This window comes from Nanorana parkeri, unplaced genomic scaffold (assembly GCF_000935625.1).
Source record: "Nanorana parkeri isolate BGI_ZX_2015 unplaced genomic scaffold, ASM93562v1 scaffold442, whole genome shotgun sequence".
Lineage (NCBI taxonomy): Eukaryota > Metazoa > Chordata > Amphibia > Anura > Dicroglossidae > Nanorana > Nanorana parkeri.
Window position 1 is genome coordinate 611,284 of NW_017306710.1, and position 19,963 is coordinate 631,246.

General features: G+C 39.4%; 1 protein-coding gene across 1 annotated transcript in view; it reads left to right on the forward strand.

Moving 5' to 3' along the window:
- The window catches only part of PLEKHG7 (pleckstrin homology and RhoGEF domain containing G7), a 31,238-nt gene extending 26,549 nt beyond the window's left edge, over positions 1-4,689 (forward strand). The window contains exons 13-16 of the mRNA XM_018560238.1: positions 1,257-1,336; positions 3,233-3,386; positions 4,235-4,332; positions 4,536-4,689. Of these exons, the coding sequence (XP_018415740.1) occupies positions 1,257-1,336; positions 3,233-3,386; positions 4,235-4,332; positions 4,536-4,643 (440 nt within the window). The 3' untranslated portion in view covers positions 4,644-4,689. The remainder of the gene's footprint in view (positions 1-1,256; positions 1,337-3,232; positions 3,387-4,234; positions 4,333-4,535) is intronic.
- The last annotated feature ends 15,274 nt before the right edge of the window (positions 4,690-19,963 follow it).

Genomic DNA, 19,963 nt, shown 5'->3' on the forward strand with positions numbered 1-19,963 from the left:
TCGTACGATGCATGAAACATGTTCGTAAGTTTAAAGTCGTGCGACCTTACAGTAGTAGAGTTCGCACGGCTTCCACACACCTTACGATAATTGTACGATCGCGGGATTTCCCGCGATTATCGTACAATTATCGTAAGGTGTGTGGGGACCTTAAGTTAACCATAATTTCCATCTTCCTCATTCATTGCACCTACACATATTATATACAGTTTTTTAAAGTAAATAATGGGTTTTAATTTGATTTGACATCTGCATATAAAGTCATAATTTAAACATTTAACAATAATAATGTGTCCTGATTTATAGGGTATATATGATGTCTGGGATTTCAGTTATTTGTGCTGAAAGAACAGAAATGAGCCCTAAAGGCTCATATGAAATATGTTTCGTAAAAATATTTTGCTGTTTTGTAAAAATGCTGCAAAATATATGCAGTTTAAATGGGTCTTAAAGTGACATTAAAGTCAAAGATTTGTTTCCCTCCCCCCAATGTTAATGTCAGCACTTACCTTAAATGATGTCTCTTAATACGATCTTCTTTCCTGATGTTTTCATCTGTCCTTCCAGCGGTGCGGCGGGTCTCCGATCCAGCGCTGACTCCTCTGTCCTTGCTGGCACTTCCTGTCTCACGGTGTCTGCATGCGGGTGGACACGTCCATAGACCTACCTTGTGTCTCTCCTCGCATCCCGGCCAAAAATCCGAACTGCGCATGCGCCCGCCCCAAGATGCTTTGCGGCCGCCCCCAAGACGCCCGAGCAGTTTTGGATTTTCGGACGGGAACGCGCGGCGAAGCCATCGGTAAGTTTAAACCGCTTTTAAAGCGTTTTTTTCCCCCCAACTTTTTGCATATAGCTACTGTTTGCTAGCAGTAGATATATGCAAAAACACCGGAGGGTTTGGAAACCCTTTAACCCTTTCGCTGCCAAGCCCTCCGGAACATTTTTCAAATCAGCTGGCCAAGCCATTTAGAGCACTTTATTGCAATGTGTCAACACAGGTTGTGCTAAGGCTGGCCAATGATTTGGATTGTCAACACACTTGCACTATTTTTGTCAATGGGGTGTACCACAACACACAGGGTATTCACATCTGTGCATTGTAGGGTGTTATAGCTCAGGTGCATTTTTCTTCAATGCATAATTGCGTGTTAACGCCCTTTTCAGTAACATGCTATAAAACATGTATTACCACAACACATGTATGTGAATGCAGACCAAGGGGATTTATGAAACCTGTATGTTTCTATTCTCTTTAGAGAGCACACGTCTTCTTGATGTATACCTGCTCCTCTTTGATGACTTGCTGCTGATAACAAAAATTAAACGCAACAAACGGGTAAGTAAATTTCTTGTGTATAAATCCTACATTTACATTTTTGAAAGGATATGCTGTTTACATACTTTTTTACATTACATATGTAATGAAAACGTAAGTACCTCCCATGGAAATTGTTGACTTTTTCAGCGTATTTGAACAGGCAAACATTAGATCTTTATTCAAACACTACCTACAGATAAAGGAGATATACTTGGAAACACGCAAGCAATAATTGCCTCTGCAGTTATTTATTTCACAAAACCATCAATAGACAAGAAAGCAAACATTTGTCCTCAGAAGCTAGTATTGTCACCTTTAGCAGAAATGACATGCACACGTTTTGAATAACTGCCCACAAGTCTCTGACATTGGGGGTGATTTACTAACCTAAACACACGCACGCACCAGGTGCGTGTGATTTTCACACAGCAAAACGTATTTATCAACCAAAAAGTCTCTAAAAGCATATTTCCACTAATGCCATATATGGGAAAATCATGCACATGATGCATATATAATGCTGCTTCACAGTTTAGACAAAAATGGTTAGCTCATGCATTTACATTCCTGCATTCATCAACGCAAGCAACACAACGTAGAGCTAATTTACACAACATCACCTTGCAATTCATGCAGGGCTTTGCACAACACACCTGCTGGGTGTGTACACACTACAAAGGTGTTTAGATTCCACCCATAGATCATGCTGGGAGGGAACACACTACAGAGGTGTATACATGTTCGTGGTGTGTTTATAAGGTTAGTAAATCAACCCCATTGACTCAATAAATTTGTGACTAATCCTTCATGCAAAGTGCCTTCAGTTGCAAGATATTTTATAGGTTTTACTTGCATGCACTGCCCATAAAAATAAATAAAAGTATTTAAATAATTGCATATATTAGTTCATATACCGTCATGTTTTCTTTTGGTGACTTTGCTAGTGTACTTCAGTCTATTAACACATTAAAAGATTCAATTCTGGTTCAACCTAAACTTTAGGAAAATAGCCCCTCATTAAGCACACTTTGATGCAGACATTCTAGTTTATTTGATTACTGCAAGCCGCTTAGGCCCTGAAGCAGCAAAACGGCCTTGAACAATAACATTTCCACCACCATGCTTCACAATTAGAATAGGATCCTTCTCCTGAAAATGCGGTCTTCAGTTTGCACCAAACATGTCTGCCGTTGACTGGGGCCAAACAACACTATCTTTGATTACTCCATCTTTGATTCTAGAAGGATTGGTCTTTGCCTATATGTTCAATGGCAAACTGTAGTTTTGCTGGAAGTTCTTTTTGGACAGAAAATATTTTTTTCCTGGCAGACAAGTTTATTGTGCCAGAGATGGGTTAGAATTGTTAATACAGGGTTCATATGATTACTGATATTTCCTTTGGTTAAGTTAGCCATAGACTGTGCGTATTTCCCCATCCATGCTAAACAGCCCAGTGGGAATATTTCCCCATCTACGCTGTCAGTATACCTCCACAGTGACAGCAGCTGATTGGCTGCAGTCACTGTCCATCTGAGAATTTTTGGTCCGGCTCAGAAGGACTTGGATCAAATTTGAGTAGTGTATGGCCAGCTTTAATGCTCATGCACCTTTTCTGTCCGTAGGAATGTATGTACAGAAAACACTGTATGCAGATATACATGTGTCAATGACACTACAGGAATCAGTTCCCAACCGTGAAACTTCTGTGCTGCGAACTTATGTCCGTACAATAAAGATAATACTAATCCTTCCCTACTCTTTTTAAAATGTTTTGGCTGGAATTCTGTTTTTATGCAGCAGTTGAGGGGTATGGGACCCAACCTGAGGGTCTACACTGGTGTAGGAAGGGTACTTTGTTCAGCAATGAATTAATACTTTTCATCAGTCTTGTGTTGTAAATGTCTTTCTTTGCAGAAACCATCATCTGTAGAAGCTTGCACAATGTACCCATCTTTACATCCAGAGCTGCAGAGGATAGTGAAAGAAGGTGGCTACTGCAAAGTCTTAGACCAGCCTATTCCACTAGACAGGCTCAGCATAAAAAGTATTGATGCCTTCCACGTTTCCGGTAATTAAGTATAAATGACTACAGTGTCTTGTAAGAAAGGACAAATGTGTTCTGGGATAAAACATGGGCTGATTGCTGTTCTGCTGAAGAATACGAATAAGGGATGCACCAAATTTATGGCCGAAAATGGTACAATGGGCAAAATGCTGATAGTAAAAAAAAAATCCCCAGCTTCTCTCCTCCCTGCTGGGCGCTGGTCTGTGTCCCCTCTGATCCATGCTGCTTTTCAAGGCCTGTGTCGGCAGAGGCAGTGGGGATCAGAGGGGACACAGAACCAATGCAGCCGCTGGCGCACAGTTGGGAGGAGGGAAACTGTTAGGACAGCGGGGAGGAGAGCTGCAGGAGGGGTGGAACGCTTCACAATGAGAGTCATTCAGTTCTGATCACACTGTTTGTAAATAACTGAGGATATTTCCTTACTGTGTCCCTAGTTATAAATGAATAGGAAGTGCTCTACATCACTTCCTGTTCATTCATGATTGTGGGCATAGTAACTGATACTATGAATTAGGAATAGACAGGAACACTCAGTATAGTGGATGGACTCTGTTCATTCATAACAGAGGCTGCAAAAAAATGTTGAGGACTCAATCTCTTTTTCTATTTCAAAAGGCAAAGCCCCTAACAGTAAAGTACAAAAAAAACCCATAAAACTAAAATAAAAAACAATGTAAAATGTTTTAAAAAGGTTGGGGAAAAAAAGTCATTTTTGGTTATGGCCTGACGAATTTTGAAGTTTTAGTTTACAAATGTAATTTCGTGCATCCCTAATACGAATAATAAAGAAACACATAACTACAAACAGGTTTAGAGCAACTTCATTTACCATCTGCTTTTGTCTTCAATAGTGTATGGAATGAAGAATGCTTTCCTAATCCAGCATGGGAATCGCTATCAGCAGTGTATTGCTGCCTTCATCATGCAAGCAAATACTGAATCTGAAAAGGTTTGTTAAACTTTTCTATTTTATAGTATATTGTACTACACATTTATATGTAAATTCTGACTTCTGTTAAAGTCAACAGTAGTGTGCAAGGGGATGAACCAGGGCTAGAATTGCAATAGATACTGAAAATCCACAACTCATTACAAAGGGACAGCAAGTCAGGAACATTGCATCTCTAATACAATGTTTTATGTATTTTCCAGAAACAATGGATCTCACAAATAGAAGCTGCAATTTCCTGTTACACTGAAGCTTATGAGACTAACAGATCTTCAGTATTTTGCTTCTCTGCAGAGTCAGCTGAAATTTAGTAGTATGTTGTGAATAGAATGCCTAATTTAACTTAATTATTTTGTTTACTGTTTTTATAAATATTTTATTTGTACATTGTTTGTAACATATGGAAATATGATTGACCAAAAAACCCCACAGTGTTTGTCGACTATGTTTTTCAAATCCATTTTCTAATATTTGGAGTGCTCCACAAAAGCTGGAGCTGGTTCTTTAATATACACCTCCAAGATATATTGGCTAATTAAGATTTTGCAATTTGGAAAAAATTCAAATGAAAGCTTCAGCTGTGTTCAGCTTAAACCATATGTCAAGGTAAAATATTAAAAAAACTAAGGAAAACTAGAGGGGTTTTTGGCAATATTGTCCTCATATTTATTTTGTTTTTCTATGTAATTTTTTTAAATTTGATTTTTTTTTCTATTCTGACCAGTGTTTGTTTTTTTTTTAAGTAGTGTTACTGTAAATACGATTTATACATTTTATTCTACAATTTGTTTTGTTTAAAATGACACTAAAATGAAGTTTTTGGTACAAAGCATGGCAGTTATTTTTTCAGTTTTGCTAATTTTCTTGTTATGTGACACTGAAAAATGTAATCAGGTTAGTGAGCTCTGAAATGCTAAGCATGTGGTGTCAGCCTTGCCTGCTTAACTTCTGATGGATAACAAGGACACAGTCCTCGTCTCATCTCCTTTTACAAAAACCCTCCTTGTGTACAGGAAATGATCAGCTCACATAACTTTCAGCAGAATCAACAGGTATTATTTTGCACTCATTGAATAGATACCACAAAATGCTCTCAGTGGTATAATAATATAATAATAAGTAGGCCGAAAAGGAGCAAATAAGAGAAGCTCATTGTTAAGATGGATCCTACCGAATCAGCTGAAATCCGCTCACTGGGTTGCCCTATCTGCTGGCTGCCGACTGACATCCTTCAGTTGAAAAATTGAAGGAGTAAGGCAAAAAAAAAAATTGTTGGCCAAATAGCACCTGCATTCCAGTTAGCCACAAGGAGAGATTCCTCTATCCAGACGATTTAACGCAGATGAAGAAATCGTTTACATTTTTTTTCGGTCAGCTTTCAGGGCGAACGAAAAAATATCTGTGTATACCAAGTCTTTAAAAAAGATTACATAACGTATATAACATTGTTGCACAAGCCATTTTGTATTTTAATGTGAATAAAAATGACCTTTTCATTAAAAACTGTAGCCGCTGTAATGTTTTAATTTGGTCAAAAATATTCAATGCAATATGGTGATCTGGTGGCGTTCTGCCTGGCCCAAAAAAAGTCACCACCTGTATTTCGGGCAGTGTTCTGATCTGGGGTTGCTTCAGTTGGTCAGGTCTAGGATCAGCAACGTTATGTGAATATATCGAATGACCAGGGTTTTCCATCAATGGATTTTTTCTTCCCTGATGGCACATTGGGCATATTCCAAGATGACAATGCCAGGATTCATCGGGTTCAGAGTGTGAAAAAATGGTTCAGGGAGCATGAGACCTCATTTTCACACATGGATTGGCCACCACATAGTCCAGACCTTAACCCCATTGAGAAGCTTTGGGATGTGCTGGTGAAAACCTTGAGTGGTCTGACTCTCCCATCATCACTACAAGATCTTGGTGAAAAATGAATGCAATAAATGTTTTGATGTTGTATAAGCTTATTAGAGTGTGACTTTTTGTTGGCCAAGTAGTTTAAAAGTAGATGTTCTTCAAAGATGGTTGCAAAAGTGAAAATACACTAAGTCCCTCCAAAGCTAATAGTTCAATTCTGACTGCATTTCGGCAAGTTCAATCAGCTGCCAGTCCATTCGAAAACAAGAGCCCCAGAAAAGGAAGGGTACGTAAAAATGAGGGTACATTCAAAAACAAGGCACAAAGAGTCGTTAGAAAGATCTATTTTTATTTACCATTTGTTATACAGATTAGAAAACAAATAACATTTGAACAAGCATCCTTCCACTCCACACCAACAGCTGCAGGATGTCTACTTACAGATACATCTCCATTGTAAATGCACACCAGATTACAGTCTCTCACAACATAAGGCACCACTACATGATCACAAGCTGTAAACATAACATTGAAAAAACAAAACAAAAGGGCATAGGAAGAAACCAGGTCAAATATTCATGCAAAACCTACATGAACCTACATAAAGTCTACATGTACTCTGTATGATCTTGTTTACCAAGTGTAGTGTAATGTGAATACATTTGCATTGCAAGATCAGAAATGAAATCTCACTAAAGTGCTTAAGAACATAAAAAGCTTCACACATTCACAGCAGGAGGAAAAGACTTCTCTGTGCCACAATATATGTGAAGGCTCCTCTTTACTCCAGAACAAAGAGCGGATGATCTGGGTAATACTGCTACCTCATAAAGCTTTAATATTGCTGCTTTGTTCCTCAACGTTCCTTATTATTAATGTTGGTGAAATCTTACAGGAAGTATGCCTTAGTGTCTGGAATCCACAGGTGTGTTTGTGTCCCCGTATCTGAGATTTGGCTTTACCCGTGGTTGTCAACTTTAGTCTTCACTAACTGCCGACAGTTCCAGAATTCCAAGTTGAAGCACAGCATTATTATTTTTCAGCAGCTTACATGAAAAAACACTTAGAGCCAAACCCTTATTTAGTTGTGGATAGAGTGAGGAAAGGTTCCATCCTCTATTAGTCGGGGAAATCTCCCCAATAGGGGCACAGACAACAACAACATAAACACATTAGTAGAGTGACAAAGGGACAGAACATCTGACAATGTTTTTATTGATGTCTGTGCCTTCATGTCCTAGAGACAAATACACCCCCTATATCGTGAATGGGTGTCACTAGGACAGGTCATGGAAAATCTCCCCATGGGGCCCCAGCCAGAAGGAAAAACCTGACAAAATATTTATTCTACTCCACTCTTTCCAAAAGTAGGAAAATGAAATTTGGCTGGTAGGTTCACCTGTGACTTGAGATCAAAAAATTCTGTACTGTCAGAGCAGAGAAACACGCTGGTCTACAGCATACTGACTATTGCAGCAAATTACATTTCAGGAAGATCAATGAAGGAGGTCCATAGGCTGGGTTGAATAAGAATCTAGGCATCTATTTAAAAAAATACGATATAGTCTTGAAATGCATCTGTGCCCAGACTATGGACATTATTTACAGATTAGTAACAAGCAGTAAAAAAAAAAGCTTTAAAAGGCCCATTCACACCACTGAGTTGCGATAAAGAGAATGCTACTGCAACTCATGTTACAGCCGTTGATGCGCTGTGGTGTCATTCATTGTAAATGGCACCCCAACACACCTCCAAAACCCATGTGTGCTGCAACGCAGTGTGGCACAATACAAGGCGTCCCATAGGTTATGCCGTGATGGAATGTAGCCTGCCTTGCAATGGGCATTAACGTGTGCATTGCTGTGCACATCGTTGCGGTGTGAATGGGCCCTTACACAAGTCATTCCTGAACTCTCTAGTTGTGATGTAATTTGTTCATTAAGACTCATACAGGGTTATTCACAAAAGGGTGAAGAGTTTGGAGAAGTGAACAATCTAGGACAACATAGCTGAACTGAAAAGTGAGCTGAATTGGAGAATTTTTCCAAATCAGCTATGTTGTCCTAGATTGTTCACTTCTCCTGCCTTCTCCAAACTCTTCACCCTTTTAGTAAGATCCCTGTTTCAGTTGGTTTTTAACACACATGAGACTGCCAAAATTCTGCTCTCAACATCAAAAAGCTCAGTCTGATGTGAACTTGGAAGACAAATATCTCCAGAATGCCTATAATTACAGAAGTGAATGAGGGCTTGTTTTAACACATTCAGGGCCTGTTTATTTAGCGATAACTTTGTCATTACTTAAGAAAACTATGTATATATGTGGGAATATATATGGGGATATATTTTTATGGGAAAATTTGACTTTTTGCTAATATTTTTTTCAGTTGTGCACATTTTCTTGTTTTGTGACACTGGAAAAAGTAACAAAGGAAAAATAGACATAAAAAAAAAATCAGCAGAAAAATAATAGTGAAGGGGTAAAGGATTAGATAAGATTAGGACTTACTAAGGGTTAATAGTAATATATTGACATTAAATAGTAACTACGATGAAATAATACACTGTTAGACTAAATTTACTCATGGACTTTTGCAGACAGCGAAGCAAGTGTCATTTTGACAGCTGCTCCTGCTGTGTAATACAAAGCAATTACCAGCTGTCATTTTGAGAGCTGGCAATTGCCCGGTAATAGCGGCGGGGAGGAAAGGCGCTGGATGTAATAGATGCGCCCTACAAACTTTGTTGGATTATTTTTAACACATCACTTAAACTCAAAATCCTCAAGTTGTTAGGATGCTTTTACTGCTTCTTCAGAATATGTAAATGCCATGGTATGCATAGTCTGAACACAGGATCAACAGGAACAGTCATAAAAACTGAAAAGGAAGTTGTAACTCATTCCAGTTAGTATTATGTTAAGTAAAAAGTTAAACATTATCACTGTTATGCTTTCTGTACAATTTACGGAGCAAGTTTCAAAAGAATTCTAAAAAGTACAGTAACAAAAACTAGTTTTCGTCTTTGATACTAGAAAACCAAAATAATGGACAGCACGTGAACGGTGAATGAATGTGTATAATAAAGACAATATGGGAGGTTATGGGAATGAAGAAGAGACACCACAACTTCCAGGGATGTCAGTTGAACAAAAAATGCAGCATGCACATGAATGCAGGCATAGCACTTTTCTTTTACTTTAAAAAAAAAGACCAGACTTGTACATCCTTACAGTAAAATTAATTTCTTGGGGTCCACTGAGGGACACAGGAAGTCTTACACCTTTGGGCACTTGCAAACAAATAAAAAAAAAAAAAAAACTGGGCAAGCCCAGGAGAACTTCTTCCACCCCCGGCATACCTCAGTATTTTAGCAAAGTTGTACCACGAGTGTGATTATAAACACATAATGGCGGGATCTGTGTTTCTCAAAGGACTTCTCAAAAAAAAAGAAGATTTTAGGATTGGTACAATAATTTCTTTCTCGTCTATTGAGGCCATTGAGAGTCTTAAATATTTGGGATGTCCAAAAAGCAGTCCAACTGAGAGGTGGGCAACACAGCAAAAATGCAGGCCCAGGAAAAATAGAAAACTGGAAACTGGCTGCAGAATTCGCACAGCTCGTCAGGATGTGTTCAATCACCATAGAGAAACAGTTAAAAAAAGCAGGTGCAAAGGGAACGTTTTTACAGCCTTAAGAGTTTTGAATGACCCAAGGGTGAAAAAAACACTGATGGAAGCAACAGTTTGATTTTCTAGTTGGTGCGTACTGTATCAATAAGAGCTGAAACTGTCTATTTTATTTTGGGAGTTATGGCAGTAGACTGCAACTCCCCAGGGGTAAGCTCATCAGTCAATGAATGGGGTGACTCAGAATAAGACTCTGCAGCCCATGGCCCAGAGGCCACTAAGGCCGCAGGCAAATTAGATATACAATCTGCAGGAGGAGTGCAGTTGTGGCCTCAGAGATCAGTGTCAGGAAATACCAAGGTGATTTGGGCCATAAAATCTTTTGTGACTGCTGTAAAAACCTCAGCTAAGAGGTATGAGGGTCCAGCCACACCTGATGGAGCCAAGGAGGACTCCATGGACAGAACAGACTCTAAAAAGCAGAGCATAACCTGATTCCAGGTGGTAGATGGCACTGTCAGATGGCTTGCTGCAAGCAGCCCCAGGACCATTAGTAGTATATGAGCTGGGGGCACCTGCTACAGCAGGACATTTCCCCATGTCAGAATCAGACATGTTACAACTGCGTGGCAGTAATGAGACATATGGACTCAGGGTAACAGGCAAGGCCTCAGATACCCACAAAACCCGGACAGCTGATAGCAGGTGAGGGTCGGATGGCCAGATGTGACCAAATTCACTGTAGACGGGCAGCATGAACGGAGCGCAGTTCCATATGGCTCCCTTCCGGCAGGAGCAGCCAGCAGATGCTTCCTTGATGCTGTATGGCAGGAAAAAAAGAACTGAGCGCACTGGTGACACCCCACCCTGTGGATGATGTCCCACATCGCTAACCTCTTCTATGGTAGAACCACCATGAGCAGGGAATAAAGGCCCCAATGACCAAAGTAATTAAAATGAGTCTTCATAGACAAGGCAAGTGCTGAGGCAATGCCAATTGCTGTGGACCTAAAAAGTGCAGCACAGCTAACTTTTGCCAGAAAGAAGTAAAAAAAAATTCAAGCACAAGGGGCGAAGGGGGTTCTTCACAGTAAGATCAGTTAGGGTCTGGAACTCACTGCCACAGGCGGTGATTTCAGCAAATAATGTGGAATTGTTCAAGAAACTTTTGGACGATTTCTTAAGGGACCGTAATATACAGGGGTACGGGTACTCCTAGAATGAGAACCTAATAGGTTGGACTTGATGGACTAATGTCTTTATTCAACCTCAAATACTATGTAACTATGTCACTTCCATGCTATCCCCATATCTGCAGTCCACAGTGGTTCAGATGCGGTAGGCTGAGCACAACTGTGTTGGAAATCTGCTATTGAATAGACAGAGCTCCAGCAGCAATGAAGAAAAGTGTCTTGACTAAAGAATTACAATTTATATTATAGAATTAGATTATTTTTTTTTAAATGTAAGAAAAAAATTAAACCACAAAATGAGTCCAAACAAAGCAGAGCTGTAGAATAGACATTCATCCTCCTAGGACACTAGCAAAAACTTGAGACATGCTGGTACTGAGAGGGGTATCCTGCCCTACAGTTGCTTTTTTTGTTTGTTTATGTCCAATCCTCTTGTAATTGGGAGTAGAGTCCAAAGATTTAACACTTTGTGTCCCTCAATGGATGAGAAAGAAATACAATTCTGAAAATAATATATTTGTTTTTGTGATCTATTGACCCGTTTGCTGATCTGCAGTGTGTTGTGTTTCCATTCAGTATAAATGGACTAAGTGTAAATATATAGGGGTCACTGAACCCTAAAATGACTGAAAAACAGTTTACAGTTGTGGAAACAATGCACAATAAAATCTTCTCTTGTGTGGGTTTTACCCTACACTGACATAAGCAGTGAAGTGAACAGTTTCTGTAAGCAACACAGTGCTCACCGATCCCTCGATTAATGGGAGGGAGTTATGATTTGGTTATGCTGAATGGCATAAAAGAAAAACACAGGTCAGACGGGGACAGTGCAGGATAAACCCCTCTGTGTACACACTGGTGTCAGCTGATAACAAAACTCACATGCATGTTTGTTACTGTGATCTTATTACTGACCTGCTATAAAAAAGGACAAAAGGTAACCTCTTACCACAACCTTGAGCACGTAAAAAACAGGTTTTGTCAAATGTAATGGCACACAAAGAATATTTGAATGGCACAAGCACAAGTTGTTAATATAGGAACCAATACTTATTTGCTTATTATCACCTAACCCCATTACCAAGTCTGTAAATCATTAAATATATAAACTGATAAACTACAACAAGTCCGGTGACCAGGCTCTTTGTAACTAGGCATGTCTGACATTTAACCAACATCCAACAATGAAGACAACTCTAGTGACCATTATCTGCACCTATATTGACAACATAACAAAAGACCCACAATTTTTCATGTGCAAGTTAGCAACTGTAGCTTCACTTCTAGAGCTGAACTGCAGAATGACAGTGAACGCTGGCTGCTTGCAATGGGCAATAAGAAATGTACTAGTTACTACACTTTTCATACATATGCCCCCTACTGCTTAAAAGGTCCCAACGCCTCCAATAGGCACACACATATGGAAAACACAGACAGAGCATGGCTTCTACTGAGAAACATGGAAGCTTCTGGAAATGTTAGCATGCTCATGGCATCAAAGGTAATTGACCCAGTACAAGTATGTAGGTCAGGAAAAGGCCTGGTCTGCATACTTGTTCTGGGTCAGTGTTTAAAGCCAGCAGGTTAGTATTGTAAGGAGGTTATGAGTAATAGCAGTTCCCATGTTTATCTTATGAATGGGTTCCTTTAGATGGTCAGTCCGGACGATATTTTACTTATAAGTGTAGGCTGGGATAATTCTTGTATGTGTTGGATACTCTACCAATAACTCCTTGCCCTGATTCTCCACTCTGTTCCTGTAAGGAAGATTGGAAACATTGTAATGACTACAGCAAAAGTACAGATATCTCACCAATAGAATCCCAGAGAGGCATTAAAAAAAGGTATGGTGGTTTATCTCTCCAGCATCTATCAAACACAGAACTATCAGCTCTGAGTAGACTGACTCTTTAATGATCTCAACATACTGCACAGTATAATAATAAGAGATTATCTAATTCACATAACTGCAGCCCACTCAGCTATAAAAGATGTCATACATTTGGTTGCAGGATATATTTAAAACAGGACAATTTTGTCCTTTGTTAAGATTTGCATAATTAGCAAACGTCAGTCATTAACTGCATGCACATTAAAAGAGGTAGTTTGCATATAATGTGTTTCAGAACAAAAAGGCATTGTGGGCATAGATGGTTATGTCCGTGGTCCCTAACCTTATGGACTATGTTGACCGTTCACAAGTGAAGATGAGCCATGCTGTCCATAGCTCTTGGTATCACAAAGCGGGGTGTAAGCGGTGAGAAACCACTGTGAAAATGAGTTAGGTTTGTTTTTCTCATTACTGGCTGCACATACATTTGTGAAGTTTCAGACCTTCATATAATTCCTACAGTCTTACACAAATGTAAAAGATGCCAATCATCTACAATAGAACCTAGAGAATTCACCACTCAATGACAATTATGCAAAACATTCCTATACAATGTAAATGTCTTAACCATTCAACTTCAACAATACTTGCTGAATTTAAAATGACTAACAACAGCACATTTCAAATACAAATGGGTCATTGTCATTAAATCATTTTGTAAGTATAAAAAGACAACACTCAAAAATGTTAAAATTTTATTAAAACAATGTTAAAATTGGCAACTTAGGCTTGGCATATGCAAGCTTTTCCATACAGCAGCTGCATAGGCAGGCAGATACTTGATGAGAGACTGCTGCAAACAGCATAAAAAATTGGCGAGATCCCCCTTATGAAACATTGGTTGGGGTATGTCTGCAGCTCTAGGCAGTGCAATACAAAGTGCCTAAAAGCAGTAGTGTTTTAGAGGTAGAAGTAGCACTGTTCTGCTCAAGCTGCCCACCAATGCAGATAATAAGCTACAGGGGAATACTGTACAGGAATTGGTACATATAAGTAGTACACTTGGCACATTTAATCTCAGGATATTTGTATGTATGTGTCACAAAAATAACCGAGAATAAAACAAAGCATCTGACATGTCTTTTAAAAATAACCTTTTATAAAATCTCCAAATGGCTCCCCTACTTTCCCCTATGTGGGAAGTCTAGCAGTCCTTCCAAAAAATGTAACACGCATAGTCATGCATCACTTTCAAGAACCTGTATGAGGAGTTCTATCCTGCCTTTGTAATGACATACCGTCTATGCACCTTTCTTATCTGTACTCCACACAAAAGGTTCACTGGCACTTTGAAGCACACTACAGCTGTCACTTACACCGTTTCGAACCTTCAAAATCAAACAGAATATTTATGTGTTGCCTGACAGGTTTTCCATTACATTATGCAGCATGTATAGTGGAGCCGGCTTAGGACAGAGTTTCATAAATCCAAGCCTCGGAGACTGCTAAACAATTTCTACTTTCCATGTGTATTCAAATCCTCCTTTTTTTTTTAGTTTTGAATAGAGTGGGGAAGGGACAAAACCTTAATTTGGTTACATTGTTGTGATTCTACTGGGGAGATTTCCCTCATAAGTATCTTAAAGAAACTCCTGTGACACCAGGATAAAAATATGAAGGGATAAGGGAGACAATGTCACCGGGAGAGAAAGGCACACACATCATTTATAAAAACCACTAACATTTTTTAAAATCTACTAAAAATGTTGCGTTCTCTGTCCCTACTGGAGAGGTCTATCACTGCCTGTCTGTCCAACTCCCTGTCAATGAGATGGGAAGTGAAAGGTAATTTTCCCAATAGGGGCACAGACGTCAAGAAAAATGTTTTACTCTTATCCACTCTAAATAACACCAAAAGAAAGTTGGGCTTTAAAACACAAGTGAGCATACAGCCTCGGCACTCCGGCTGTGGTCAAACTACAAATCCCATGAGACAATGCAAGACTCTGAGAGCCACAGGCATGACTGCCAGAGGCATGATGGGTTTGGCTGTTGCAGAACTGAATTCTATCTCCTGACGTAGGAGACGGGCAGAATGCATACAGCACACTGCACCCATAAGCTTCAAGAAATAGTGGAGCTCTTCGGGTGGGGCCTCCCTTCCTCCCCTCTATGACATTGTAATATTCCCCAGCTACTACCTCCAGGCAGAGGGCCCTTGTAGTATAAATTGCAGCTTTGTCACAGTGCTCTAGATCATATTCTACAGCTGCTGAGTAACCATTGAGTCAATGGAAAAGAAAAGGGGGCAAGACAGAGCTCACACAATGCATTGGGATATAGCAAATGGACAGCCTGATGGGGTGTCATAAGAGAGAAGACCATCGATTTTCAACTTTCAATTACTGCAGCAGTTTCATGTGGTGAATGAGACTCTGCTTATTCTAAAGGCTCCTTGCAGTGGTTCCATTACCTTAAACAGATGTGGAGGGATGTATACAGCATGCATCACTTCTACCTTTATAATTATTGTTATGTTTTCAGGAAAGGACATAGAAAAATGCCACTTTACAACTTCAAGACCATTGGACAACCTTCCCGACATACATATCCAATACTTGACTCTTGTGGGATTTTATGTTAATACAATATTGGTCAGCTGCTCCCAGCAGAATCCATAGCCCCCATCACATTCATAGCCTTGGTATGTCCACTATCACCCGTTTCTGTGGACAGCAGGCTTTTGCAGCAGGCATTCTGCAAATAGGTGGGTTGGATATTTTCTTCCAACATTCTGTAAATAAGCCAGCATGTTCTATTAGTTCTTCATAGTAAGCAATAGGGGGATCAGCCAACAAGCATTGCATAGTATATGTGCATTTGAGATAAATGAAAGGTTATCTGTAGGTCTGACCATTTGTTCTAATAAATGATCAATTTTTAACAACTTGTCTTCTTAAAATGCAAAGAACTGAACACTACATACTGCTAAATTTTCAAAATGATACTTTTGTCAACAAGATGTACACTGTACATAAAGATTCACATTTTCAAAAAAGGCAATAGTGTCAGCATGTATCAAAATCGGTGATGACATGGCTGTTTCGACAGCAATTTGGGCTCAGAAAAGTCAGCACAGACCACATCCACACCTATAAGATGATATGCTCCAGGAGATCATAGTCTACAGTTGCTGAGTAACCATTGAGAAACATACAGCGACACTGCTTCTGGAGATATTTTACAATTACGGAAACATTAATTCCACTCTAACAAGATCACTTTTTTAATATGAATCCTTAACCATGACTCGCTATTGTTATTGTGGTAATTTCAAACTTCCCCAAGCCTCACACACCAACAGAAGAGTTCATATCTAAGGTCAAGAATGGTTGCAAAAGAGAAGCTGTGACCACTCAGTACATCATTTGCAATAATCAGGCAGTGAATTGATTAAGAGCCAAGATAATTTGGGATAATTGTTACTTAAAAATCTTTTAGACAGATAAGTAATCTATCTGCTAAGTCTACAGCAACAACAACAATCTCTTGCCACGTCACCCATATGAAACAAGAAAACATTTGGTGGGTTTGCAGTGCAGAAATTGGGGATATGATGAGCAAATCTCCCAAAGGTTGCCATTACAGACCAAACACCTAAGGATCTGTTAGCAGTAGGGATGCACCGATACCAGTGCCGATACTTGACATTTTCATGAGAACTACCAGGGTTGCAGCGGTTGCAGCTTGGACCGGGCTCTGGCGCTCCACCACTGTGCTGAAATAATTGTTTTAGAAAAACTGTCACATGGCAATAAACAAAAATGTATCAGTACTCGCAAAAATTATATGGGTGCATCCCTTTATTTATATTTATAAAAACAAAATCATACAATAAAACAGAGATGTACAAATCCCGGGAGCTTCGTGTGCTCCTTACAAATGACAGCTGCCTCCTAACTTTTCCTCTAGTCTCATTTTGGAGCTGGAAGAGAATCTGTACTTGTACCGAGTAAGGTACCTGGTATCGGTGCATCCCTAGTTAGCAGCATCATTCAGATATGAAGTACAGAACAGTTTCTGTATTAAAATTCACTATACATTACTATCAGCAGGGCACAATAGTGGACAGATGGCTGCTTTGGGCATTTCAGATAGATAAGAATGCCATGCTTGAAGTTTATTACTCAAGTATATTTTACGTTTTGTTTGCTTCCAGGTGAGAATGCTTGTCTCAGCATTCCTTAGGTGTTCACAGAAATAACAGAGATCTGATATGTGCCAGTTTGTTTTACTAGCTGGAGCCTCTCCCTTTGTAGCAATGGTAAATGCATACCAAGGACCCAAAGCAGGAAAGATGTCAATGCCTGTTCTACTCTGACCCCAGAACTGGATTATGTTCATTATGTTTAATAAAGATGAAGTGAAGGCGATGCACTTGGCTGTGACTAACAAATTATAGGATATCACAAGGGAAATCAGAAACCGAATCTTAATAAACAGCAAACATGAGGTTGAATAGCAGCTCTCAGTGTCAGGAGCAGCTTTCTGGACTAAGAAAATCTCGGCACTGAATACAGAGGCAGCAGAATATGATACAGGCAGTTCTTTGGCTATGGAAGTGTCCTGACAAAACACATTCTGAACATGTAGGCTTAGGGTACCTATCTACAAGAAGAAATCCCAAAGAAGGCATGGAAAGTAGGGGACAGACGGAGCTTATTCACGTGTGAAACGTGACAAAGGGTAAAAACAAGCTAAACAGTTAACACAGAATGTTGAAATACATATTTTTGAATCATTTCTTTTCTGTCACTTTTCTGATTCCAATATTTCCACCAATCTATGGGCTGCATATATGATAATGTAGACATTAAGAATTGCCACAATCTCACAGATTCCAATAAAAAAAAAAAAATCTAAGCCTATAAATGACAGTTGCAATTTGGTGATAGGGCCATATTGCAATTAGCAATATTGACATTTTTCAGAGGCTACACTTTTGCAACATTCTCAATGCGTTATTCACAAAAGGGTGAAGAGTTTGGAGGAGGCAGGAGAAGGGAACAATCTAGGACAACATAGCTGAACTGGAAATGTTTTCCAAATCAGCTATTTTGTCCTATATTTTTCATTTCTCCTGCCTTCTTCAAACTCTTCACCCTTTTGTGAATAGCCCTGTCAGTGTTATTTACCTACCTGCCAGATAAGTGGACTATGACTAAATACCACCTAAAAGTAAGGTCACCTTCCTGCAATTACACCTAAACATGTACCAGCCCCGACACTTGAAACATGTTATACTGTGAAACATAATAGTGCCTGACGAGCTCTTAGTGTAGTTCCCCTTACTCTGTGTAATACAAACACTTAAGGTATCTATACGCAGCATTCAAAAACACTGTAAATTAGGAAATTATTTCTGAATAAATCCATAACTGACCCAAAGGGTAACGGTTTGTCTGGAGTTCTGCTTATATTGGCAGGTCTGCATATGTCCAAATCTTAGGAATGAGCTTTTTCATTCCTAGGGCTTGGGTTTATGATAAATGCAAATCCACTTTAAGTAGAGGTGTTATATCATCAGTAAAGGTTAAAGGCCAATTGCAGTTTATAAAAGAAAAAAAATTGGATTTGTGTGGAAGCAGCAGCCTGACACACCCCTTGCACGATTCAGGGCTACATCTATCCAATCAGCAGACAGAATGAGAACTGCTGACAGATAGCAGCAGCCCTTCTCAGCAGTGTATGCTGAGGGGGAAGTGTTCGGTCTCACAAATTAGGAGCGGGAAAAGCAGTGCAAGTATCCAGTCAGTTGTGCTGTAGTGCTCATGTACTAATAAGTGTCATGCTGACAGAAGGAGAAAGTAGAGTGATGGAGAGAGAGGGCAGCATTGGTTTGCTGCTTCTTCTTCAGCTGTTCAGTCACAAGCTGGGGCAGGAACAAGACCTGTAAGTGTTACTTGACTGTAGCAGATTAAAATCAGGTCTCCTGCCGAGATAGGGCACTGCTGTAAATCTTAAAACTGGATGGATAGAAATAGATATCATGTGGCAGGTAACACAGGTCCCATATATATGTGTTATCTGTGTAATTAGTTTAAATACAATTGGGCTTCAAGTGTGGTCAGAATGTTGTTATCTAGAAATAGTGGTGACAGGTACCTTTTTAACTACAGCTAAAAGAAATCATTTCTTGGATGCCTTATCTGGCATCTATAAACTGGAGCACATACCTGTGTCTTTGATAAGTATCAGTCCTACAATTTAACATATCTGAGTGCAAAGTCAATCTGCAATCATCTTCCAACTCCTAATTAATGACATACGTTTAAACAAAGATCGCTCTAGAAAAATGATCATGTAGCCTATAAAACAATGTTGAAGTCAATAGGTTTGTGGGCCTTAGGAGAAACTCCTATTTTCATGGGAAATGAAATAGTACTGTTGAAGCCCACAAAGCACAGACCTAAATAGATGACAGGTTCACTTCGGAGACATGGCCTATTGAAAGGGTGTTTGAGAGCTGATCTTTGGCCAGTTGTTAGCCACATAATACAGATAGTTGCTATGCCAATGAGTCGTGATAACCAAATGATGACAAAATATGTAAAACTATTTGACCAACAGAGTTGGCTTTTAGGACTGATCTCTGTAATGTCAGTTTGAATGAGAAAAGTGTCATAAAATACCACAGTTGCAAGGAAGGTTTTCAATACACAGACAAGTACACAAACACAGATCTGTCTTAGTACAAATGATAAATAGAAAAGTGATAGGTGACTAGGAGGGTGGGAGAGCATTCATTTGTCCTTAGTGTGTAAGCATGCACAAGTAGAAACACTGATGTACAACACTGCTCACCTAAGGGTGCAGTCATTAAAAAAATAGATCCTTCCATCGTTTTACAGCTTTGCCATTAGGCAACAAAAACCTAACCTCAGACTTATGTGATTCCTGGTTTACTCTCAATTTATAAAAAATACATCGTTACTTCTGTCAGCCTACTATTTACAGGCAGCCAAACAAAACGGAGATGGCAGCGAACAGAAAAGGGAATTGTGGGGGGGGGGGGGGGGGGGGGAGAAAAGAGGAGGCCCTCAAGCTTGGTTTTCATGAA